We start from the raw sequence: 20,430 nt of genomic DNA, 5'->3' as shown, positions 1-20,430 counted from the left end.
GCTCAATCTATTAAGCTTAAAAACTCTATGTTTATGAGATCATCCAATTTCTTTACTTAATTTGTGTTACATTTTGGATTTGGATTTTGAACTCTGTAAGTAAGTTTATTTATCATTATATGTCACCAGTCATCCTGCATCTGCCACTTCCTAAAAATTTTAAGTTACAAACAAAATGAAAATCACATTTTTAAAGTTACGGAAATGTCAGTCATTGCTTTATCACCTTCACCTTCAGAAAGACTAAAAACAACCATACTATAATCTGTATAAAATGGTGACATTTTATGTAAGAAAGAGTTAGTCTCCCCACTGGTGATGTTTAGCTTTGAGTCTAGTGTATGACATTTTTAAAACATGAAGGAATGCTATCAAGCTTATTTATAAACAAAGTAAAAAGTCCTGCGCAAATGGTGCCACTAAAAAATAAATGTATAAAGAAATATAAATGTATATATAAAAAAAAAATATATATAATATATAAAGTCAATAAATCAAGGTGAACATACCGATGTGTGAAAACAGTGAAAAATAGGAGAATAGGCGGGACCAGCGGTTCCAAAATAAATAAATAAATGTCTCTAGACACTTTGATCTAGTACACAATAGGGACCCCTCCCATCTGGAATTTTGGGGTATTGAAAGATTTAATCCTTCGTGGAGGGGTAGTCACAAAATTAGAACCATTAGTCAGAAGGAATCCAGATGGATTTTTATTATGAGATCTTTTTGTCCTGATGGTTTAAATGTTGACTTTGATCTTAATTGTTTTTTAAATAATTTTTAATATTTTTATTGTACTATGTTTTTTAATATGTGTATTATTTTGTTGCCCTTGTGGAATTCATTATGATAGGATATATCCATGTAAAGTCCTACTCTATTTCCGGGATGCCATTTTTTTACTTTTTCGGCTGTCCATAATATTTGTATATATTCACCATAAAATATTTTTATAAAATATTTTTATAATATTTTATATTTATTTTAATATTTGGATAAATTTTTGGCATTTATATATTTTTATATTTTTAATGTATATATTTGTACGTGTATCTATATTTTATTTACAGTGACCTAGCACTTTAAATAGCCAGGATAACAGTCACCATTCTGTAATAATTATATCCTGCTGCTAAGTGTCACTTTGCGATTTCTTATTCATTTTTTTTCAGCTATATCGCTACATGCACATATTTTCTATGCGCTGACTTTTTTAACAGTTGTTATTTTTTATTTCTTTATTTTTTTCTGTCCGGGTCGATTATCATGTTTTAAGATGGCATGAGGTGTATTTGCTCTGCACCATTTAGGAGGAGCAAGATGGCCGAATAACCACTTCCGGTCTAAATAGTGATATACACACTTCCTTCCTTTTTTGCCATCTAAGAGGAGCAAGATGGCAGATTTTCAACATCCGGTTTTCTATTGTTTACATCCTGCTGACCTCTTCCAAAATGGCCGCCCGGACACTTCCGGTTTCGTTCTTTTTCTAAATATAAGGAAATCTGCAATGGCCTATCACTATCCCCATTGAAGAAGTCACATGATGTGACGTAGGGAGTGGCCGTAGGACAACCGGAAACAGCGTAAGACTGGCTGAAAACGCCAGGTCTTCATTTTTATCTGCTCTGTGTTACCCTTTTTTTTGCTTATGTGAGAGTCCATTTTTTATGCTTTAATAAATTTGTCCATTCATTCAACTACTACACTATTGGAGTCCCCTCTCTTTCTCCCTCTCCCCCTCTCCTCTGTGTTTTTTTCAAGCTCTATACCACGGAATTACAAGCTGCATTGTTGTATTCAAATATTGGAAATGGCCCTCTAGTGGCAGAAGGATATATTACAGGCTTCATCTATAATTCCTTGGTTATTACATAGAGAAATATTAAGGAGAATCCTCTGGGGTTATTTTACTTTGCCTGATTATTCCATCTTTGAGGTGAGAGTTCTGAGAGCCTGGATTTATTTATTTTGGAACAGCTGGTCCCGCCTTTTCTCCTATTTTTCACTGTTTTCACACATCGGTGTGTTCACCTTGATTTATTGACTTTATATATTATATATTTTTTTTTTTATATATACATTTATATTTCTTTATAAATTTATTTTTTAGTGGCACCATTTGCGTAGGACTTTTTACTTTGTTTATTCTTATGTGATAGTTGTTGTTAACTATTTTGTCCCGCTGCATTTTTTAGCAACACTTGCACTTTTGTATCACTTTCACTGTGGATTTTGTATTGCTATATTTTTACTTTTCCATTTTTTGACACGTATTTAGTCATTTCTGCACATTTGAGCACTTAATAGCGCGAGGGTCCATTTTTCACATATCAAGCTTATTTAATAGTGTTCAATTGAAAGTGCAATACATAAGCACAAAATTATATAATCTATAGCCATTAATCCTATTGCCTTTTAATGTAGTCAAACAAGAAAAATTATATCTCTGCTGCTATGAGTTATTGTACTTAATTAAAGAGTATTTACATCATTATCAGAGATATTATTCACGTTTATTAGTGGTTTGACCACAACTAATGAAGCAAATGGCAGGCTACCAGAGCTCTAAATAAATTATTCCTGTGAAGACAGGTTTTGAAGCAACATTTCTCATATGCGCAAACTGTTTGGACTATATAAATCCTGTATAATAATAATAATAATAATAAAAAGAGGTCAGTGGAAAATCTCATCTCTAAGGCTGCGTACACACGATCGGATTTTCCGCTCAAGCTTGGCTTGCATACACACGATCACACTAAAGTTCTCTGAACTTTCGACCGTCAAAAACGGGGTGACGTACAACACTACGATGAGCCAAGAAAATTAAGTTCAATGCTTTAGAGCATGTATCGAATCGTTTCCGAGCATGTATAGGAATTTTGCGCGTCACAATTGCTACAGACGATCGGAATTTCTAACCCGAAAAATTGAGAACCTGCTCTCAATCTTTTGCTGGCGGGAATTCCACCAGCAAAAGTCCGATGGAGCATACACATGGTCGGATTTTCCGACCAAAAGCTCACATCGGACTTTTGCTGAAGGAATTTCCAATCATGTGTACAGGGCATAAGGGGTCACATTCAATGATCCCCTTTATACATCTTGTATTAGGATGGCAAATACTCTCAGCCAATCAGACTCTACTGCAATTTATCATATTTGTAGGACAGTAGGGGAAGCAAAGGGATAACTTCTTTAGTATACCCAAACACCTCAGTGTCCATCAGCAGGCTGGTAATCAGGCATAATATATGCAGTTGTAAAACAAAGGCCACCAACCTTACTACGCTCTCTGGCATGGGTTTCCAGACCACAAGAGTAGCTGAACAAAGTGCTGTCTGAATATATTGATATACAATAGATGCTTAAGTTAAAAATGAAAAAGTCTAGAATTTTAAGGTTACATCCACCGCCATTTGGTTAACTGGCTAGAATCGTAAAATATTTCAATTTACATTTCTCTACTGGTATCTAAGAAACCGTATTATCAACAATAAGTGTCCATGTTGTATATTACCTTTATTCAACAGATTTCCTTGCTGATAAATAACTTTTACCAAGTATAGATATGTAATACTTTTCTTGCACTTTTTTTTTAGAATATTTACCAATTTACACCACACATTATTAAACTGCCAAACACAAAACAAAGATACTTTTCACTTACTGGAGGCCCTTGAAGCCCAGGTTCTCCATCATAACCTCGCTCGCCTTTTACACCCTGGAAGAACACATTAAAGATGATAAAGTAAGAACTGTGTAAAACAGCTGATAGACTACATTAAATCATGCCTGCTCCAGATATTTCCCTAGCTGAGGTGCCACAATCAATACATTATTTGGCCATGTCTTGGACCTCATCATTAATTGCAATGAATAATAAAGTGCTGAAAATGCACTTGCATCTAGGTGAAAACTGATTCTGAAAACTGCCTGAATATATTATGTAAAGCATTTTTAATTCATTGCTTGTTTATGCTAAAGCTATAGAGGCATTGTGCTTGCTGGCATTTTGATGACTGTAATAGATTTGTAAATAATCATTTGTTAGTAAACATAAAAGATGCATTTTACTTAAAATTAGTACTAAACCATTTAGTGAAATTTATGCATGGTTTCACTTTTAATAAAGTATCCTGTTTTTTTTTTTACCTTTAAAATTTCCTTTTTAAACAGGTATGGTTGAGAGCCCTGTACATCTCTATGGCACATAGATTTGGGTACAGGCGTTGCATACAATACCTGCGAATGCACAATCCTCTATGCTGCCTTTATTTGAAGATGAAATGGTATTTTAGAATAAGTAGCTAACACTCACAGGAGAGTTTCAGCCAGAACATCCATTCAATATGCTGGTGTGTCAGCATGTAGTTCTCGAAAGCTCACAGCACATAGTTGACAGTTCTGCTCCTGCAGTTAGGGCGCTTCTTGGCACAGAGAGATACTGCAGGAGCAGAGTTGTTATCTTATGATAGGAAGCATCCTTGATGGTGGAACCACTAGTTAAAATAAGACAAAAGAAGGCATGTACCCATGGCCTTAGGCATCACACAAGTGATATCTCTGTGTTTGCTGGGACCATTGATGATACATCCAGGAATGTATCTCCTAGCTGGCTCAGCTACAGGGCAAGAGATCTATTTCAAATCTACCAAAGAAAACTATAATAATAAAATCTTTTTTAAGTAGACAAGTTCACGTTAAAGCTTAACTTGGAAGAGAACGTTTTGTAATTAGGCCTCTTAAAGGGGTGAGCAAAGGCCTGTGTCAGGCTTTTTTTTTGCTTCAAGCAAGTTTTGCATTCCCATATAAGTTCATGCAGATGCAAAACTCACTTGCATCAAGTCAAATTTAAGTCTCAAAGAGATCAGCTGCAAGTTGCAGCTGATCAATTAATTTTTAAATGATCTCAAATGTGTCTTAAAATGGTGCCACTAAAAAAGGCCCAAAGGCCATTGACACGGGCCCTAACACAGTTGCTATACACAGGCCTTAATACTATTGCTCTACAGATTCACTAGAGCAGCCAGTGCTCTCTTTATTTGTCCTTGGTGTAGGCTGCAGGCAGTGCACTCTAATGCCAGCACACCCTATGCATCACACAGATGTATTGTAACATTCATGTTATGACTATCCTCAATATTGACAACAGATCTCCTCCAGGTTGGGAAATGAGTATGCAACAATAAAAGTTGGATTTAGCATTCCCCTGCACATTTTGGTACCATTCAAATCTCCAAAGCCATCTAATTTGGGGATCGTAGCTTCAGCATATGCTTGTACATCCTGTTACAATGACATATGACGCTTACTTTTTCCTTTCCCTGAACAGACTGTTGATGTGCTGAGTACTGGCCAATCAGCTGACCAGAACTTTCCAAGTTGAAAAGATTTATACAAGGCCAGTAAATATAAATTACATTGATGATACATCCAGGAATGTATCTCCTAGCTGGCTCAGCTACAGGTCAAGAGATCTATTTCAGATCTACCAAAGAAAACTATAAAGAGAAAATCTTTTTTTAGTAGACTGGTTCACGTTAAAGCTTAACTTGGAAGAGAACGTTTTGTAATTAGGCCTCTTAAAGTGGTTCTACCAGAGGTGAGCAAAGGCTTGTGTCAGGCTTTTTTTGCTTCAAGAGAATAGGAACATTACATCACGGGTTTGACCATTTAGAATTAATGAACTAGGTTTGTGACAGCTTTACTTAAAGCCAAGTTGCTACTTATTTTCTTTTTTTAAATCAGTATAGGCTTATTAATAATAAAAGCACAAATAAAACATACACTGTACACAAAAGTATATCTCCATTACATCTCATAGTCAGATTCAGTTACAAAATAGTATTCCGATTGAAAGCATTGATACTGCACAGTATGTGAGTCAAGCTTAAAAAACAAGAAAAGGTTTCAATTAAAGCAGAATGGAGTGTGAGGGCAGATTATAATACAATGGAGCTCTGTACCCAGTAATCCCCAGTAATCAGTGTGTAATATACATAAACTGCAACAAAATGGGGTAAAAGAGCCTGTTGGTCACTAAGTCCACTAGGCTAAATCCAGGAGAATCCAGCCATGGAGGATGCTTATTTTCAAGGTATAGCCTAACGTCAGCATTCCACATGAGCTGAACACCTGACAATAAACTGTTGTCTCTAACATTGCTTTCTCCCGAATAGCAGCACTGAAAAGTAACCAAAGTATTTAAATCGCGTAATTGTGTCTAAGTTAGTAAAATCAGATACCTTTTCCCCTTTCTGGACTTGACTATCCCCTGGTTCCTTCTGCTCTGTTGATTGTCCTGGAGGTCCAGGTGGTCCCTGTAGACCTGAATCACCCTAAAATAAAACCATAGGTTTGTTAACCTTAAAGCTTGAAAAATAAGAACATCTTCACGTTGACCAGAAAGGTAGCACTGTGGTCAGCTTACTTCTACTGTAAACAAGATTATAAATTTGAGAAACAAATTGTTGGAATTGACTTGTGATAACATAAATGACAAGTAACATTTTAAAAAAAAAGGTCATGATAGGTGCAGACAAAAATACCTTTTCTCCCTTTGATCCTTGGAAATTTAAGCCCATGTTACCCTAAGAAAGTTAGAAAAAAAAAGAGTTACTAAAATAGAACAATATGCGAGGAATATGAAATTTAGGACGTATTATGACTGCATTCACCTTCGGTCCTGGAGTTCCAGGTTGTCCTGGTGGTCCCTAAAAAAGAAACCAAGTGTCACCATGCAACAAATGAAACTGTAATTGCTCCACAAATTTGTCTGAAGACACTTTTCAGTGTATTAGCCTATTGATGACATAATATTGATCATTTAAATTGGTAAGGCTTCAATAAGGACAGGCTTTGAATGTATGCACACCGATTGTATCCATTTATTCCATATTAACATAGTAACAGAAAAAAGACAGTGGTACCTTGAGTAAAATAATTCTGTAACAGACAGAACCAACACCAGAGTTTAAAGATGGCTATGCATTTAGGTTGATTTACTAAAGTTTAGGCTATCCACAAAGCAATGCGGCTGGCTACTGTTGGCCAACTTTTATGTAGACAGTTTCATTTTCTAATTCAGTACAGGTTATTTTCTTTGCAAAATGCATGTTAGTGCATACAGTGAAGCTGTGTTTACTTTCAATATCAAATAATGTGAGAAATGCCGAATCATAGAGAAGAATCATATTTTAAAACTTCACTTGCATATGATTAGATATCCAAAGGGCACAGCTTCACCTTATTTGCTAACTTTAACTTTGACCAGTGAGCAGCTTCTACTCATTAGGTAAATCAACACCTCTATGTGTAGGGATTAAAGGGGATCTTCAAAATAAAACGTGCTATGCTTTGACAGTATATATACAGTTAGGTGCATATATATTTGGACACAGGCACAGTTATCATATTTTTGGCTCTGTGTGCCGCCAGAATAAAATTCAAATAATACAATCCAAATGAATTTAAAGTGCAGACTTTCAGCTTTAATTCAAGGGGTTGAACAGAAATATCAAGTACAAATTTTAGGGGCTGCAACCATTTTTACACAGTCCCCATATTCCAGGGCTTAAATGTAATTGGACAAATTAATATAATCACAAATAAAATGTTCATTTTTAATATTTTGTGGAGAATCATTTGCTGGCAATGACTGCCTGAAATCTGGAACTCATGGACATTACCAAAGACTGTGTTTTCTCCTCTCTGATGCTTTGCCAGGCTCTAGCTGCAGCTGTCTTCAGTTGTTCTTTGTGCCTTTAGTTTTGCCTTCAGCAAGTGAAATGCATGCTCAATTGGGTTGAGATCAGGTGATTGACTCAGCCATTGCAGAATATTCCCCTACTTTTCCTTCAAAAGCGCCTGGGTTGCTTTTGCAGTGTGTTTTGGATCATTGTGCATCTGTACTGTGAAGCGTCGTCCAATCAATTTTGCTGAATCTGGGCTGACAGTATATCTCTAAACACTGCAGAATTCATCCGGCTGCTTCTGTCCTCTGTCACATCATCAATAAAGAAGAAAGGTAACAGCGCTCTCTGCAGGGACAACTCAATCTATAAACCAGGTCCACTCACAGGTGCCGAGGCTCAATGTGTCCCAACACACTCCAATGCAACAGTAGTAAGAAGAGTCGGCAACACTGTAATTCTTGAAGTGTCATTTATTTGTACATCAGAGTGACAGTAAAACAATAAACGTACGCGTTTCGGCAATAGCCTTAGTCGTAGCTACAACTAAGGCTATTGCGGAAATGCTTCAGCTTTATTGTTTTACTGTCACTCTGATGTGCAAATAAACAACACTTCAATGATTACAGTGTTGCCGGCTCTTCTTACTACTGTTACATCATCAATAAACACCAATAACCCAGTGCCAGTGGAAGTCATGCATGCCCATGCCATCACACTGCCTCCACCATGTTTTATGGATAACATTGTATTCTTTGTATCATGAGCTGTTCCAAGCCTTCTCCGCAATTTTTTCTTCCCATCATTCTAGTACAGATTAATATTAGTTTCATCCGTGCAAAGAATGCTTTTCCAGAACTGATCTGGCTTTTTAAGATGTTTTTTGGCAGAGTCTAATCTGGCTTTTCTATTCTTCTGGCTTATGAATGGTTTGTACCTTGTGGTGAACCCTCTGTATTTACTTTCATGAAGTCTTCTCTTGATTGTAGACTTTGACAATGATACGCCCACCTCCTGGAGAGTGTCCTTCACTTGTCTGGATGTTGTGAATGGGTTTTTCTTTACCATAGAGAGAATCCTGCGATCATCCGCCACTGTTGTCTTCCATTAACGTTGAGGCCTTTTTATGTTGCTGAGCTCACCAGTGCGTTCTTCTTTCTTCAGAATGTACCAAACTGTTGATTTGGCCACTCCCAATGTTGCTGCTACCTCTCTGATGGATTTGTTTAGTTTTTGAAGCCTTACAATGGCTTTTTTAACTTGCATGGACAGCTCCTTTGAAAGCATGATGTAGGTTCACAGCAATAGATTCCAAATGCAAATACCACACTTAGAATCAACTCCAGACCTTTTACCTGCTTAACTGAGAAAAAAAGAATGAAGGAGTAGCCCACACCTGGCCATCAAACAGCCTTTGATTCAATTGTCCAATTACTTTTGGACTTGGAGTTACTGGAGTTGCATTTGGTTGAAAAAGGGTGATGGCTATTCTTAAGAGCTGTAATTCCTAAACCCTTCCTCTGATTTAAATGTACATACCCTCAAATTAAACCTGAGTATGCACTTTAAGCCCATTTCCATTATATAACATTAGCTTGAAAGTGTTTTGGTAAATACCAAAAAAAAACTATAATTGTGCCTCTGTCCAAATATAAATGGACCTAACTGTATATCTACACACAAACCAGTAGTGTATATATATATATATATATATATATATATATATATATATATATATATACACTTATTCTAGAAATACAAACCATACCGGTAAACCTGCAGGTCCTGAACGCCCTGGCGGACCCTGTATTCCTGGAGGACCCAGCAAACCCTGAAAAAAAAAAAAAGATGATAAGCTTCATAGGAGTAAGACAATCAATGTAACAGAGACCATGATCAGTTGAGGAAGTATCAAACTGAGTTATTTGTCCCATGATGTTGGTTTGCTTTGGTCTATTTGCAGACATTCACACAGGAATCACACATTAATGTAGAGATAATCAGTGCCATGTTTACAAAGAATGGATAACGTGTGACATGACACTGAATTAAAGGCTTCTTACTGAAAAACAGAAGTTCAAACCCAGTTCATCTTGAATATTCCTTATGTGTGTATTGTGTGACCACAGAATGACCATCGGACATTGGTCTGATTAACAATCATATGATTACTGTATATTTGAAAGGACGACTCAACCAAGAATCATCGTTTAGCAGTGTAGGAAGACAAAACCTTTAAAAAAAGCTGATTACTAACCTGCAGTCATGGGTTAGAGTCATACTGGGTTTGTTTTCCAGCATTATTTTTATGAACGCTCAATGCTTATGTAAAAAACACGTGATTCAAATACAGACATATATATGTAAACACTTGTATTACCAAAATAAACTATTTCAGCCATTTTTTGGATTCCCAGTCCCTATGATTTACTGCAAATCAATGTTCATTTTATTATAATATTATGCCGCGTACACACGACCGAATTGTCCGGCAGACTTAGTCCGGCAAACAATCTAACAAACAGATTTGGCCACACACGGACGCTCCGAAAGTCCGGCGATTTCTAACGCGATGACGTACAGCACGTATGACGGGACTAGAAAAAGGAAGTTCAATAGCCAGTAGCCAATAGCTTCCTTCTCGCACTTGCTTCAGAGCATGCGTCATTCTTAGTCCGCCGGACTAGCACACTGACGAACGGATTGTCCGCTGAAAGCCAAGTCCGGCGGCCAAATTTTGAGTCAAAACTACTTTCTAAGTCCGCCGGACTTTTACGATGAAAAAGTAGGCTGGAGCCCACACACGATCGAATTGTCCGGCGTACTGTGGTCCGGCGGACGGACAATTCTATTGTGTGTACGCGGCATTAGAGTATGTTGTCTTTCTAAAGCAGCCTGGATAGAAAAGCCTGTCCCCTGGCAGAAGCTGCCGAGTGAAACCTTGCTCTCTGTGGGGAAGCAGTGGTCTCATTGCAGAGATCACACACACACTCTATATAATCAAACCTATAGCTCTGCAATTAGCAATGCTCATACTTCCCACTGATTGGAGAGCTCTGGCTCTGAGTCAGCAGGGGGTGTGTTGGACATTTCTAAAGAAGTCACTGCAGGGCTCGCACTCTACTGCAGGCTGAGAAAATTAAAGAATGCATCATTGAGGAAAGCTGCATGAATTTCTATATGCTCCTAAATGCCTGAACACTGGAGACACTTATACAACATGGCTGCCCCAGAAGGAACTTTGCACTGCACTGTTATAATGCCTTGAAAAAGTATTCATTGAAATTTTCCACATTTTGTCATGTTACAACCAAAAACCTAAATTTATTTTATTGGGATTTTATGTGATAGACCAACACAGAGTGGCACGTAATTGTGAAGTGGAGGGAAAATTATAAATGGTTTTCAATTTTTTTTTTTTACAAATAAATATCTGAAAAGCGTGGAATGCATTTGTATTCAGCCCCCTTTAGGCTGATACCCCTAACTAAAATCTAGTGGAACTAATAGCCTTCTGAAGTCACCTAATTAGTAAATAGAGTCCATCTGTGTGTAATTTAATCTCAGTATAAATACAGCTGTTCTGTGAAACCCTCAGATGTTTGTTAGAGAACCTTAGTGAACTAGCAGCATCACGAAGGCTAAGGAACACACCAGGTCAGGGATAAAGTTGTGGAGAAGTTTAAAGCAGAGTTAGGTTTTGAAAAAATATCCCAAACTTTGAACATCTCACGAAGCACTGTTCAATCCATCGTCCAAAAATGGAAAGAGTATGGCAAAACTGCAAACCCACAAGACATGGCCGTCCACCTAAACTGACAGGCCGGGCAAGGAGAACATTATCCAGAGAAGTCACCAAGAGGCCCATGGTAACTCTGGAGGAGCTGCAGAGATCCACAGCTCAGGGGGGAGAACCTGTCCACAGGACAACAATTAGTCATACACTACACAAATCTGGCCTTTATGGAAGAGTGGCAAGAAGCCATTGTGGAAAGAAAGCCATAAGAAGTCCCATTTGCAGTTTGCAAGAAGCCATGTGGGGGACACAGTAAACATGTGGAAGAAGGTTCTCTGGTCTGACATCACCCTGAGCGCACCATCCCCACCATGAAACATAGTGGTGGCAGCATCATGTTGGGGGATGCTTTTCTTCAACAAGGACAGGGAAGCTGGGCAGAGTTGATGGAAGATGGATGGAGCCAAATACAGGGCACTCTTAGAAGAAAACCTGTTAGCCCTTGTACACACGGTCGGAGATTCCGACTACCAAATCCGTCAGATTTTGTCCGATGGATTTTGTCCGAAACTGTTGTATACACACGGTCGGACAAAGTTGTTGGGAAATCCAACGTGATGACGTTATTTCATTACGACAGGACTACGTTCACGCTAGTAGCCAATAGCTTTGGTGTAGGAATTTGATCTGAGCATGCGTGGCACTTTGTCCGATCGGAATTCTTTACACATGATCGGAGTATGTCCGATCGGAGCATTTTGTCTGAAAATTTGACGAACAAGTTGGAAAACAGTCTGATGTAAACCACACACAGTCAGAATATCCGACAAAATGGTCCAATCGGACACATTCCGTCGGAATCTCCGATCGTGTGTACAAGGGCTTAGAGTCTTCAACGAATTGAGACTGGGACGGAGGTTCACCTTCCAAGAGGGCAACAACCCTAAACACACAGCCAGAGCTACAGTGGAATGGTTTAAATGAAAACATATTCATGTGTTAGAATGGCCCAGTCCAGACCTAAATCCAATTGAGAATCCGTGGCAAGACTTGAAAACTGCTGTCCACAAACGCCCTCCATCCAATCTGATGCAGCTTGAGCTTTTTTGCAAAGAACAATCAGAAATAAGCTGGTAGAGACTTGCAGCTGTAATTGCAGTGAAAGGCGGTTCTACAAAGTATTGACTCAGGGGGGCTGAATACAAATGCACGCCACACTTTTCACATATTTATTTGTAAAGAAATTTGAAAAAAAAACATTTATAGTTTTCCTTTCACGTCACAATTATGTGCCACTTTGTGTTGGTCTATCACATAAAATCCTAATAAAATCCATTTACATTTTTGGTTGTAACATGACAAAATGTGAAAAATTTCAAAGGGTGTGAATACTTTTTCAAGGCATTGTATAGCTGCAGCTCCTGAACTTTTACAACCAAACTATTTTTATAATTTAGCTATAAGCCTACTCAGCTACCGATAACTTTGTTATTATTTGTGATATATAAACCTTGTTGGGAAAAACAATGCTTTTTAGGAGGTATAAGCTTCAAAAATATTTTCTTAATATTCCCAACGAAAAAGGATGAAAAATAATTGAGAAAAAATATGCTACAGCCCAGTGTTCCTGTAAATAAAAGGTACACATTATTATCTGATGTGACCAATTCAAGATGACTCCAAAATTATATTTATGGCATAGGCAGACCTGGGCAAATTATGGCTTCATGGGCTGATCAGTGCAGCGGGGAGGCTTGGTTCTAGCAGGAGAGCATTTGCCTAGGAAATGTCCCAACACTCTCCTGACACTCTGCTACGCGGCCAAGTCCTTCCTGTGTTAGCGTTTAAACCCCCGTTCACAATGGTGCAACTCTTGTCTTGCACCAATTTGAAAAAGGTCCCTGCACTATTTTGGGTGATTTCATGTGACTTGCATAGACATATGTGCATGAAGTTGCACAGATGTGGGCAAGCCGCACAAAGCTGTATTCAATGTGAACGGGGTGTATTAATCATGAGTGTGCACACTATTTCAGGAGCAGTTGTACCTATTATTCCTAGTGCCGGGTGTGTGTTTTCTCTCTGTTTACGTACTTATGGACCTTCCCAGTCCAGTGCTAATCACCTAAGACTACTTTCACACTGAGGCGCTTTACAGGCGCTATAGCACTACAAATAGGCAAAGCGCCTCTCCTGCCACTCCAGTGTGAAGGCTTGAGTGCTTTCACACCGGACGCAAAAAAAAAGTCCTGCAAGCAGCATCTTTGATGCGCTTTAGGAGCGGTGTATACACCGCTCCTAAAGCGCCCCTGCCCATTTAAATCAAAGGGCAGCGCCGCCGAAGTGCTGCTGCAGAGGTGCTTTTAACCCTTTTTCAGCCACTAGCGGGGTTTAAAAGCACCCCGCTATCGCCCGAAAAGCGCAGTTTTACCACCAACGCCCCAGTGTGAAAGTGCCCTAAGGCTGCTAGTTTAACCTCCCTGGCGGTAATCCCGAGTCTGGCTCGGGTTGGAATTTCAGTACCATGAGTGGTAACCCCGAGCCAGACTCGGGATCGCATTGCTGGATACTAGGAGAAGTTACTTACCTTGTCCCCTGGATCCTGCAATGTCCCCCCTCTGTGTGTGCGAGCCGTCCTCCGCTCGATTCACACAGTGCCCGAGTGCCGCCGAGCTCCGTTCCCTGCGACGTTACGACGAGATCGGCGCCAAATTCAAAAAAGTAAAAATACACAAACAGTACTGTAATCTTACAGATTACAGTACTGTATAAAAAAATGACACATCCCCTTTGTCCCTAGTGGTCTGTCCAGTGCCCTGCATGCACTTTTATATTATAAATACTGTTTTTTTCTGCCTGGAATTTGGAGATTGTCCATAGCAACCAAAAAGTGTCCCTTTATGTCAAAAGTGATTTTAGACCAGCTAGAAAACAGCGATAATAAATTAGAATCACACTAAATCTAATGGCAGCGACAATTCTGCAAATGAGCAAATTTCAGTGTTTTTGGATTTGATTACATTATTGAATAATTTTTATTAATATTTGTTATCATTATTTATAGTTATTTATTATATTATAAACTTTATCATACCCGGGATGTCTACTAGACTCTTGTTTGAACAGATTTAAGAGAGTTATTCTTAAGAATTGCAGGCCTACAATATAAAACGCCAAATCTCCATGCAAAATAATTGTACCGCTTTCAGCAATCAGAAATAATCATACCGCCAGGGAGGTTAATCAAAATATTCTTACTTTACACTAAACTTTGGTCCAGCCCTCCACAACAGTCCCAGTTTCTCATGTGGCCCCCGATGTAAGGACTATTTCAAAATGTCATAGGGAGGTTCATTTACTGAAGGTAAATAGTCTGCGCAATGCAAGTGCAGTTGCTGTAGCTCTAGAGGGGAAGCTCTGCTGATTTCTATCATCCAATCATGTGCAAGCAAAAATTATGTTTTTTCATTTTCCTTGCATGTGATTGGGTATTCTTTGCAATGTAAATTTTTACCTAATTTACTAAGCTCTGGAGCAAGCGTACTTGCAGTGCACAGTAACTTTGCTCTTAGTAATTCAACTCCAAAGCCTTTTTTTTGAATTTTTATTTTTTACCACAACTCTTTTTACTCTTTAGAGCTTTGCTGGACCTGCCATTATAAGCCGATATTTCTACTAGTGAAGATATTACATAACTTCTGAAACACAAACATTTTTTCTGTAACATAATCGCCAATTTCGCTGTTTTAAGAAACATAAAGAAGAAAAAAATTTCTAACAATTAATTTGGAGTCTGTGCTTAATTCACATCAACCAGATACACTGATATTCAAATACTCTACTGTTTTGTACATAATAGTATACTATTTAACAATGAAATATGTAAAAGATATGAATCACCTGCAAGAAAGGCTGTATAAAAACTTACTGGTAAACCTGGAAGACCTGGTAGTCCAAGATCACCTTTCTGTCCTGGCTGTGACACCGAGAAAACTTCCCCTGGCTCCCCCTGGAGGACACAAAAAAAAGTACACAACGGTGAAGTTTCTCAATATATAATGTGCATGCCTGACCTCTGGTGGCTAAAATGTAGATGGCAAGTAAAGCATTTTTTCTACAGTTCAGCTTACCATTGGAAACCATGGTTGTGGCCTGACCTCCTATAATAAATGTTTCTTGCTTTTTGGTCACTAGTCTGAAGCAAGTATGCAGCCTGATCTGCTCAAGTTCCAAGACAGTGACTCAGAAATTAATCAATCAATTTAACTTGTATTTCCCAAAATAATATCAGCAGTGTCAGCAGGTAATCTTTCTTATAGAGTTTCTATTAGAAGAGCTGATAAGAGCTCTAAATATAAGTTATTAAAGTGGGAATCTGGCCAGGTAGTAAAGTCAGTTTAGTGCTAGTTACTGTCTGCCCAGGAAACTAAGCCACAAAAAAGTCAGAATGCGTTCTCTTAAAATAGTATATATTATGCTCTCTTTTCCTCTCTCTTTGGTAGAATGAAGTAATAATTGAAGAATACATATTGTGGAAGTTGGATGTGGCCACACATTCCAAGCCAATAGAGATCCACTGCACTATTATTAAGAACGTGTCCTCTACTTGCCTTCAGATGTATAGCACTCGATTCACTAGAGTTTAATAAACTTTGCCACTCCAGGCAGCTGTTGGGAAGGACTAGAGTCATACCTGTAAGCATCTACCAGCTTTCTGCATGGCAGCAGAGGCACCTGACCGGACCAGGAGTACCGCAGTTGGTGTTGGGAACAGAGAAGATGTGTCAGGGCTGGCTTAGCCCTTCCTTCTCTGGGCTGGCTGCTCAGCTGTCAGATAATTGCCAGCTCTCATCTCTCTCCAAAGTTACCAGCTGTTCCTGATCCTGCTCGTCTGACCTGCCTACTTAAAGCTGTCCAGCTTACTTCACCTCTGCCTTCGCCTTGGTCACATCACAAGAAACCATCTCCTGTGGTTCTGGTTTAAGAATGGCTTGCTGACATCCCTTCTGGCTCCTTATCCTGCTTGCTGTTGCTCTACTTGGATCCCTGACTTCTGGCCTGGCTGATTACCCGATCTGGTTATTGAACTCTGGCCTGGCTGACTACTCTATCTGGTTGTTGGACTCTGGCTATGCTTTCACTACGCTTTTTCTATTTACCTTTTTTATTTTTATTTAATAAACAAGTGTGATTTAATTGTACTTCTGTCTCAGTCTGATTCATGGTTTCTGACAAGATGTGAATGAATGGATTCCTTTGGAGTCTAGGTGTAAATATTGGAGATGGGCTTCATGATGGAGGATAGTGGAGGGTGCCAGGAAGGCTTATCATCAGCATGTTGTAGGAGGGTGAATCTTTTAGTAAATGTTTGCTAATATTTCAAAACCATGAGCAGTTTCCCTTTGTGACTTTCACAACTTCCATTTTACTGTGAAGGGTTTCCACAATATTTCTGGGCTCTGTACAGGCCACTTGAGCAGTTTTACTCAGATGTGAGTGCTTTCCAGAAATGGCAAGAGGAATGCAGAGGCTGCCCCCCCCCCCCCCCCCACCTCAACCACAGCATTACCCTTGTCATTGTTTATCTCAGGAAACTGTTCACAGCTCAGACAAGCTGCAGTTATGAATCGGCCGTGTCCTTCATAGCTGTTGTCAGATCGACTACTGCAGGAGGGGGGCAGGTCAGACCTCCCAATTAGGGTTTGAAAGTACTTAGAAACATAGGACAAAATACTACATGTGCCTTGTCCCATAGGGGACAGAACTGGAAAAAATGTGATCTTCTTTAAGGGCGAAATTAATGTCTGCATTGCATTCATCTTTTTGTTTGGATCAACCATTTTTTGGCAGTCCTATATACTATTCCTATACCTATTTATTTGTTAATATTACTTTGTTGTTTGCTTTTTCCTGATAGGAGCCACTCAGCCCTATCTAGAGACAAAAGGTCATTTTACCAAAAACATCTTCTTCCACTGACAACAACAAGAGATGCATACGGCCTTTCTGTTAGTGTTGAAAAACGCCTTTTTCTTTTTGAGGTTCTGATGAAGCTAACCTTATACTTATACAATACGACTCTTAAATCTCCTTTAGATTTACCATCAGTTATGTGGTGTGACGACCTGCCTAAGAGTCTTGCCCATGGCACCTGAGCAACTATAATATAAATTCTGGCGTATTTCCCTTGCCCAAGAAGCCTTGGTGCAATGTACAGCCACCCATAGACATGAATGGTTATACCAGGCTATACTCAGGTATGCACTGGTACTTGCATTAACACTCATATAGCATACAGACATTTTCGAACAATAGAAAATGTTCTATTCTTGGAATAAGCTCATACACTATAGAAGAATTTACCTTGCATGGACTCAGAGATGGAGATGCCTATCTGCAACAGCCCTTAACTTAACGGAGTGTTTACTTTGTACTTAGATTACATTGCTTTGATAAATCTAAAGGCAATTACACAGACATTGTAAAATCCAATTGTATAGTATATGGCCAGCTTAAAACAGATGATTTTGCAGAGACAATAAAAGATATGGTTTAATAAAAAGTGGCCTTGTGATTCTGTAATGCCCCATACACATGGTCGGACTTTCCGACGGAAAATGTGCGATGTTGTTGGAAAATACGATCGTGTATCGGACTTTTTCCATTGGAATTTCCGACACATAAAGTTTGAGAGCAAAAATTTTCTGACAATAAAATCCAATCGTTTAAATTCCAAAATTGTGTAGACAATTCCGATGCAACAAAGTACCACGCATGCTCAGAAAAAATTTGTAGACGTTGGCTACTGGCCTCTACGTAGTCCCATTGTACGTTTTGTACGTCACCTCGTTCCGAAGTATGCAACACAAGTTTAGACCAAAATCCCTCTGAAAAAATCAGGCGGATTTTGTGGTCGGAATGTCCGACTGTGTGTATGGGGCATTAGTCTTATGTCTATGGGAAACAAAAATGTATACAACGATCAAGGCACTTTACATGAGTGATATACTGAAATTATATGAGCTCAGAGATGATACCAGATAGAGAATTGTCACACTTCTAAGCAGTTTTCTCTATAACAAAATGAAGGCAAGCTAGAAAAGGTTACAGCTCTTTCTCATATTATTATTACAAGCTCAGTATCAAAACCTTTTGAAAAGAACTGAAACATATTCACTTGTCCTTGGTGCAAATATTCTACAGTATATGTTTTCATTTGGGCGCTGCTCTTTTTGAATCTATGGTTATATTTTCAACAACATGTCCTTACATACTCCTCCCTTTGATTTGCTAAAGGAATAATGTTTGTTCTATTACCAAACTGAATTATCACTTTGCAAGTGAATTTTCAGTTAGCTCAGTGAATGAAATGAAGCGCTGCTGACTTCAATCATATGACCATTTGCAACCAAAATACTAATACATGCTTGAGTACTTTTTGAAAAGTGAATTTTTACAACATTGACTAAGCTAAGTAAAAATTCCTTTGCAAACTGGAATCTAAAACTAGTCTTTGACAGTAAAACAAAGTGACTTACTTTTAAACCTGGTAATCCAGGGGGACCCTGTAAAGTGCAAAGGAAATGTTATTTAATTTAGGCAAAATTCATTTTAAAATAAATATATGAACAGTTCCATTTTGTAAATACAGAAAGGTTGATTTACTAAAGTTAAGAATCTTACTAAAAATTGCTAAGAGTTAAAGTGGTTGTAAACTCTTACAGACCACTTTTACTTACAGGTAAACCTAGATTAAGGCTTACCTGTAAATGCAAGAAATATCTCTTAAATCTACACGGTTTAGGAGATATTTGCAAAAGACAGGCGCCGCTGTCTACGGCGCATGAGCCGTTGACAGTGGCGCGCAGGCGCACTGAGCGTGCCACTGCTAACGGCGATCATGCTGTTAGTGGCGGCTCACAGCGCTGGAGCCACGATACCCAGAAGGAAGATGGACCGTAGACAGTGGATCGCAGGCGCACTGAGCATGCCGCTGCTAACAGCGATCATGCTGTTAGTGGCGGCTCACAGCGCCGGAGCCATGATACCCAGAAGGTAGATGGACCGTAGACAGTGGATCGCAGGCGCACTGAGCGTGCCGCTGCTAACGGCGATCATGCTGTTAGTGGCGGCTCACAGCGCCGGAGCCACTATACCCAGAAGAAAGATGGACCGTAGACAGTGGATCGCAGGCACACTGAGCGTGCCGCTGCTAACGGCGATCATGCTGTTAGTGGCGGCTCACAGCGCCGGAGCCGCGATACCCAGAAGGAAGATGGATGCTTCATGGAAGAGGGGACAGCGGTGACATCGCTGGCTCCTGTGTCAGGTAAGTGACACATAACGGGCTACTATGCGATGCATAGTAGTCCATTATGCTTTACCTTTGCAGGGAAAAAAAGAAGTAGTAAAGCCATCAGGGTTTACTTCCTCTTGAAGAATCTTCACCACATTTATCCAACCATGTGAAAAGTAAATTGTTCACTTTGTATTCCCAATCATATGCAAGTACTTTTCACTTAATTGGACAACTGGAGTGAATATTCCCAACATTTTGAATTGGGTTTACTTTAGTAAATCAGTTCAAAAGCTTTATATCCTAAACAGCACAATACACCATAATCCAATACAAAATAGTCTGAAACAAAATAACTAATTTATTATATGCCCATAATAGCTGCTATGAAACAGATACCATTAAATAAAATGGCATTAAAACAGTTTGATAAAAAAATTTAATATAACAAACGCTCTATATTAATACCACAGACTGTATTATATGATATTCAATATTACATTATCAATATACAATTAAAGTATAAGTTATGATTCCTAACTGAACACCAGTTAGATTGATAAAATACTGTGTATCATAAACCAATATTCTCAATAAATACTGTATCACCTTTTTTTATTTTCCTCTTGTTGCTGATCACTTCCAGCCCCTTTCAGCCACTGTCTGTCCACATATACTCACTCCACCATTGACTGCAC

The 20,430-nt window shown here is 38.8% G+C and overlaps 1 protein-coding gene across 2 annotated transcripts in view; it reads right to left on the bottom strand.

The window, feature by feature from the left end:
• Nucleotides 1–20,430, bottom strand: part of COL4A5 (collagen type IV alpha 5 chain) — a 221,796-nt gene that overhangs the window by 109,518 nt on the left and 91,848 nt on the right. For both annotated transcript variants that reach the window (XM_077478955.1, XM_077478950.1), the window contains exons 8-14: nucleotides 18,975–19,001; nucleotides 15,365–15,445; nucleotides 9,469–9,531; nucleotides 6,687–6,722; nucleotides 6,558–6,599; nucleotides 6,255–6,347; nucleotides 3,677–3,730 (exon numbers count right to left, since the gene is read on the bottom strand). In XM_077478955.1, the coding sequence (XP_077335081.1) occupies nucleotides 3,677–3,730; nucleotides 6,255–6,347; nucleotides 6,558–6,599; nucleotides 6,687–6,722; nucleotides 9,469–9,531; nucleotides 15,365–15,445; nucleotides 18,975–19,001 (396 nt within the window). The remainder of the gene's footprint in view (nucleotides 1–3,676; nucleotides 3,731–6,254; nucleotides 6,348–6,557; nucleotides 6,600–6,686; nucleotides 6,723–9,468; nucleotides 9,532–15,364; nucleotides 15,446–18,974; nucleotides 19,002–20,430) is intronic.

The sequence above is a fragment of the Lithobates pipiens genome, unplaced genomic scaffold, assembly GCF_037356315.1.
Source record: "Lithobates pipiens isolate NorthernLeopardFrog02 unplaced genomic scaffold, aLitPip1_a1.2 Scaffold_1, whole genome shotgun sequence".
NCBI lineage: Eukaryota > Metazoa > Chordata > Amphibia > Anura > Ranidae > Lithobates > Lithobates pipiens.
The sequence above is the reverse complement of the archived record's forward strand: the minus strand, read 5'-3'. Positions and strand labels throughout refer to the sequence as shown.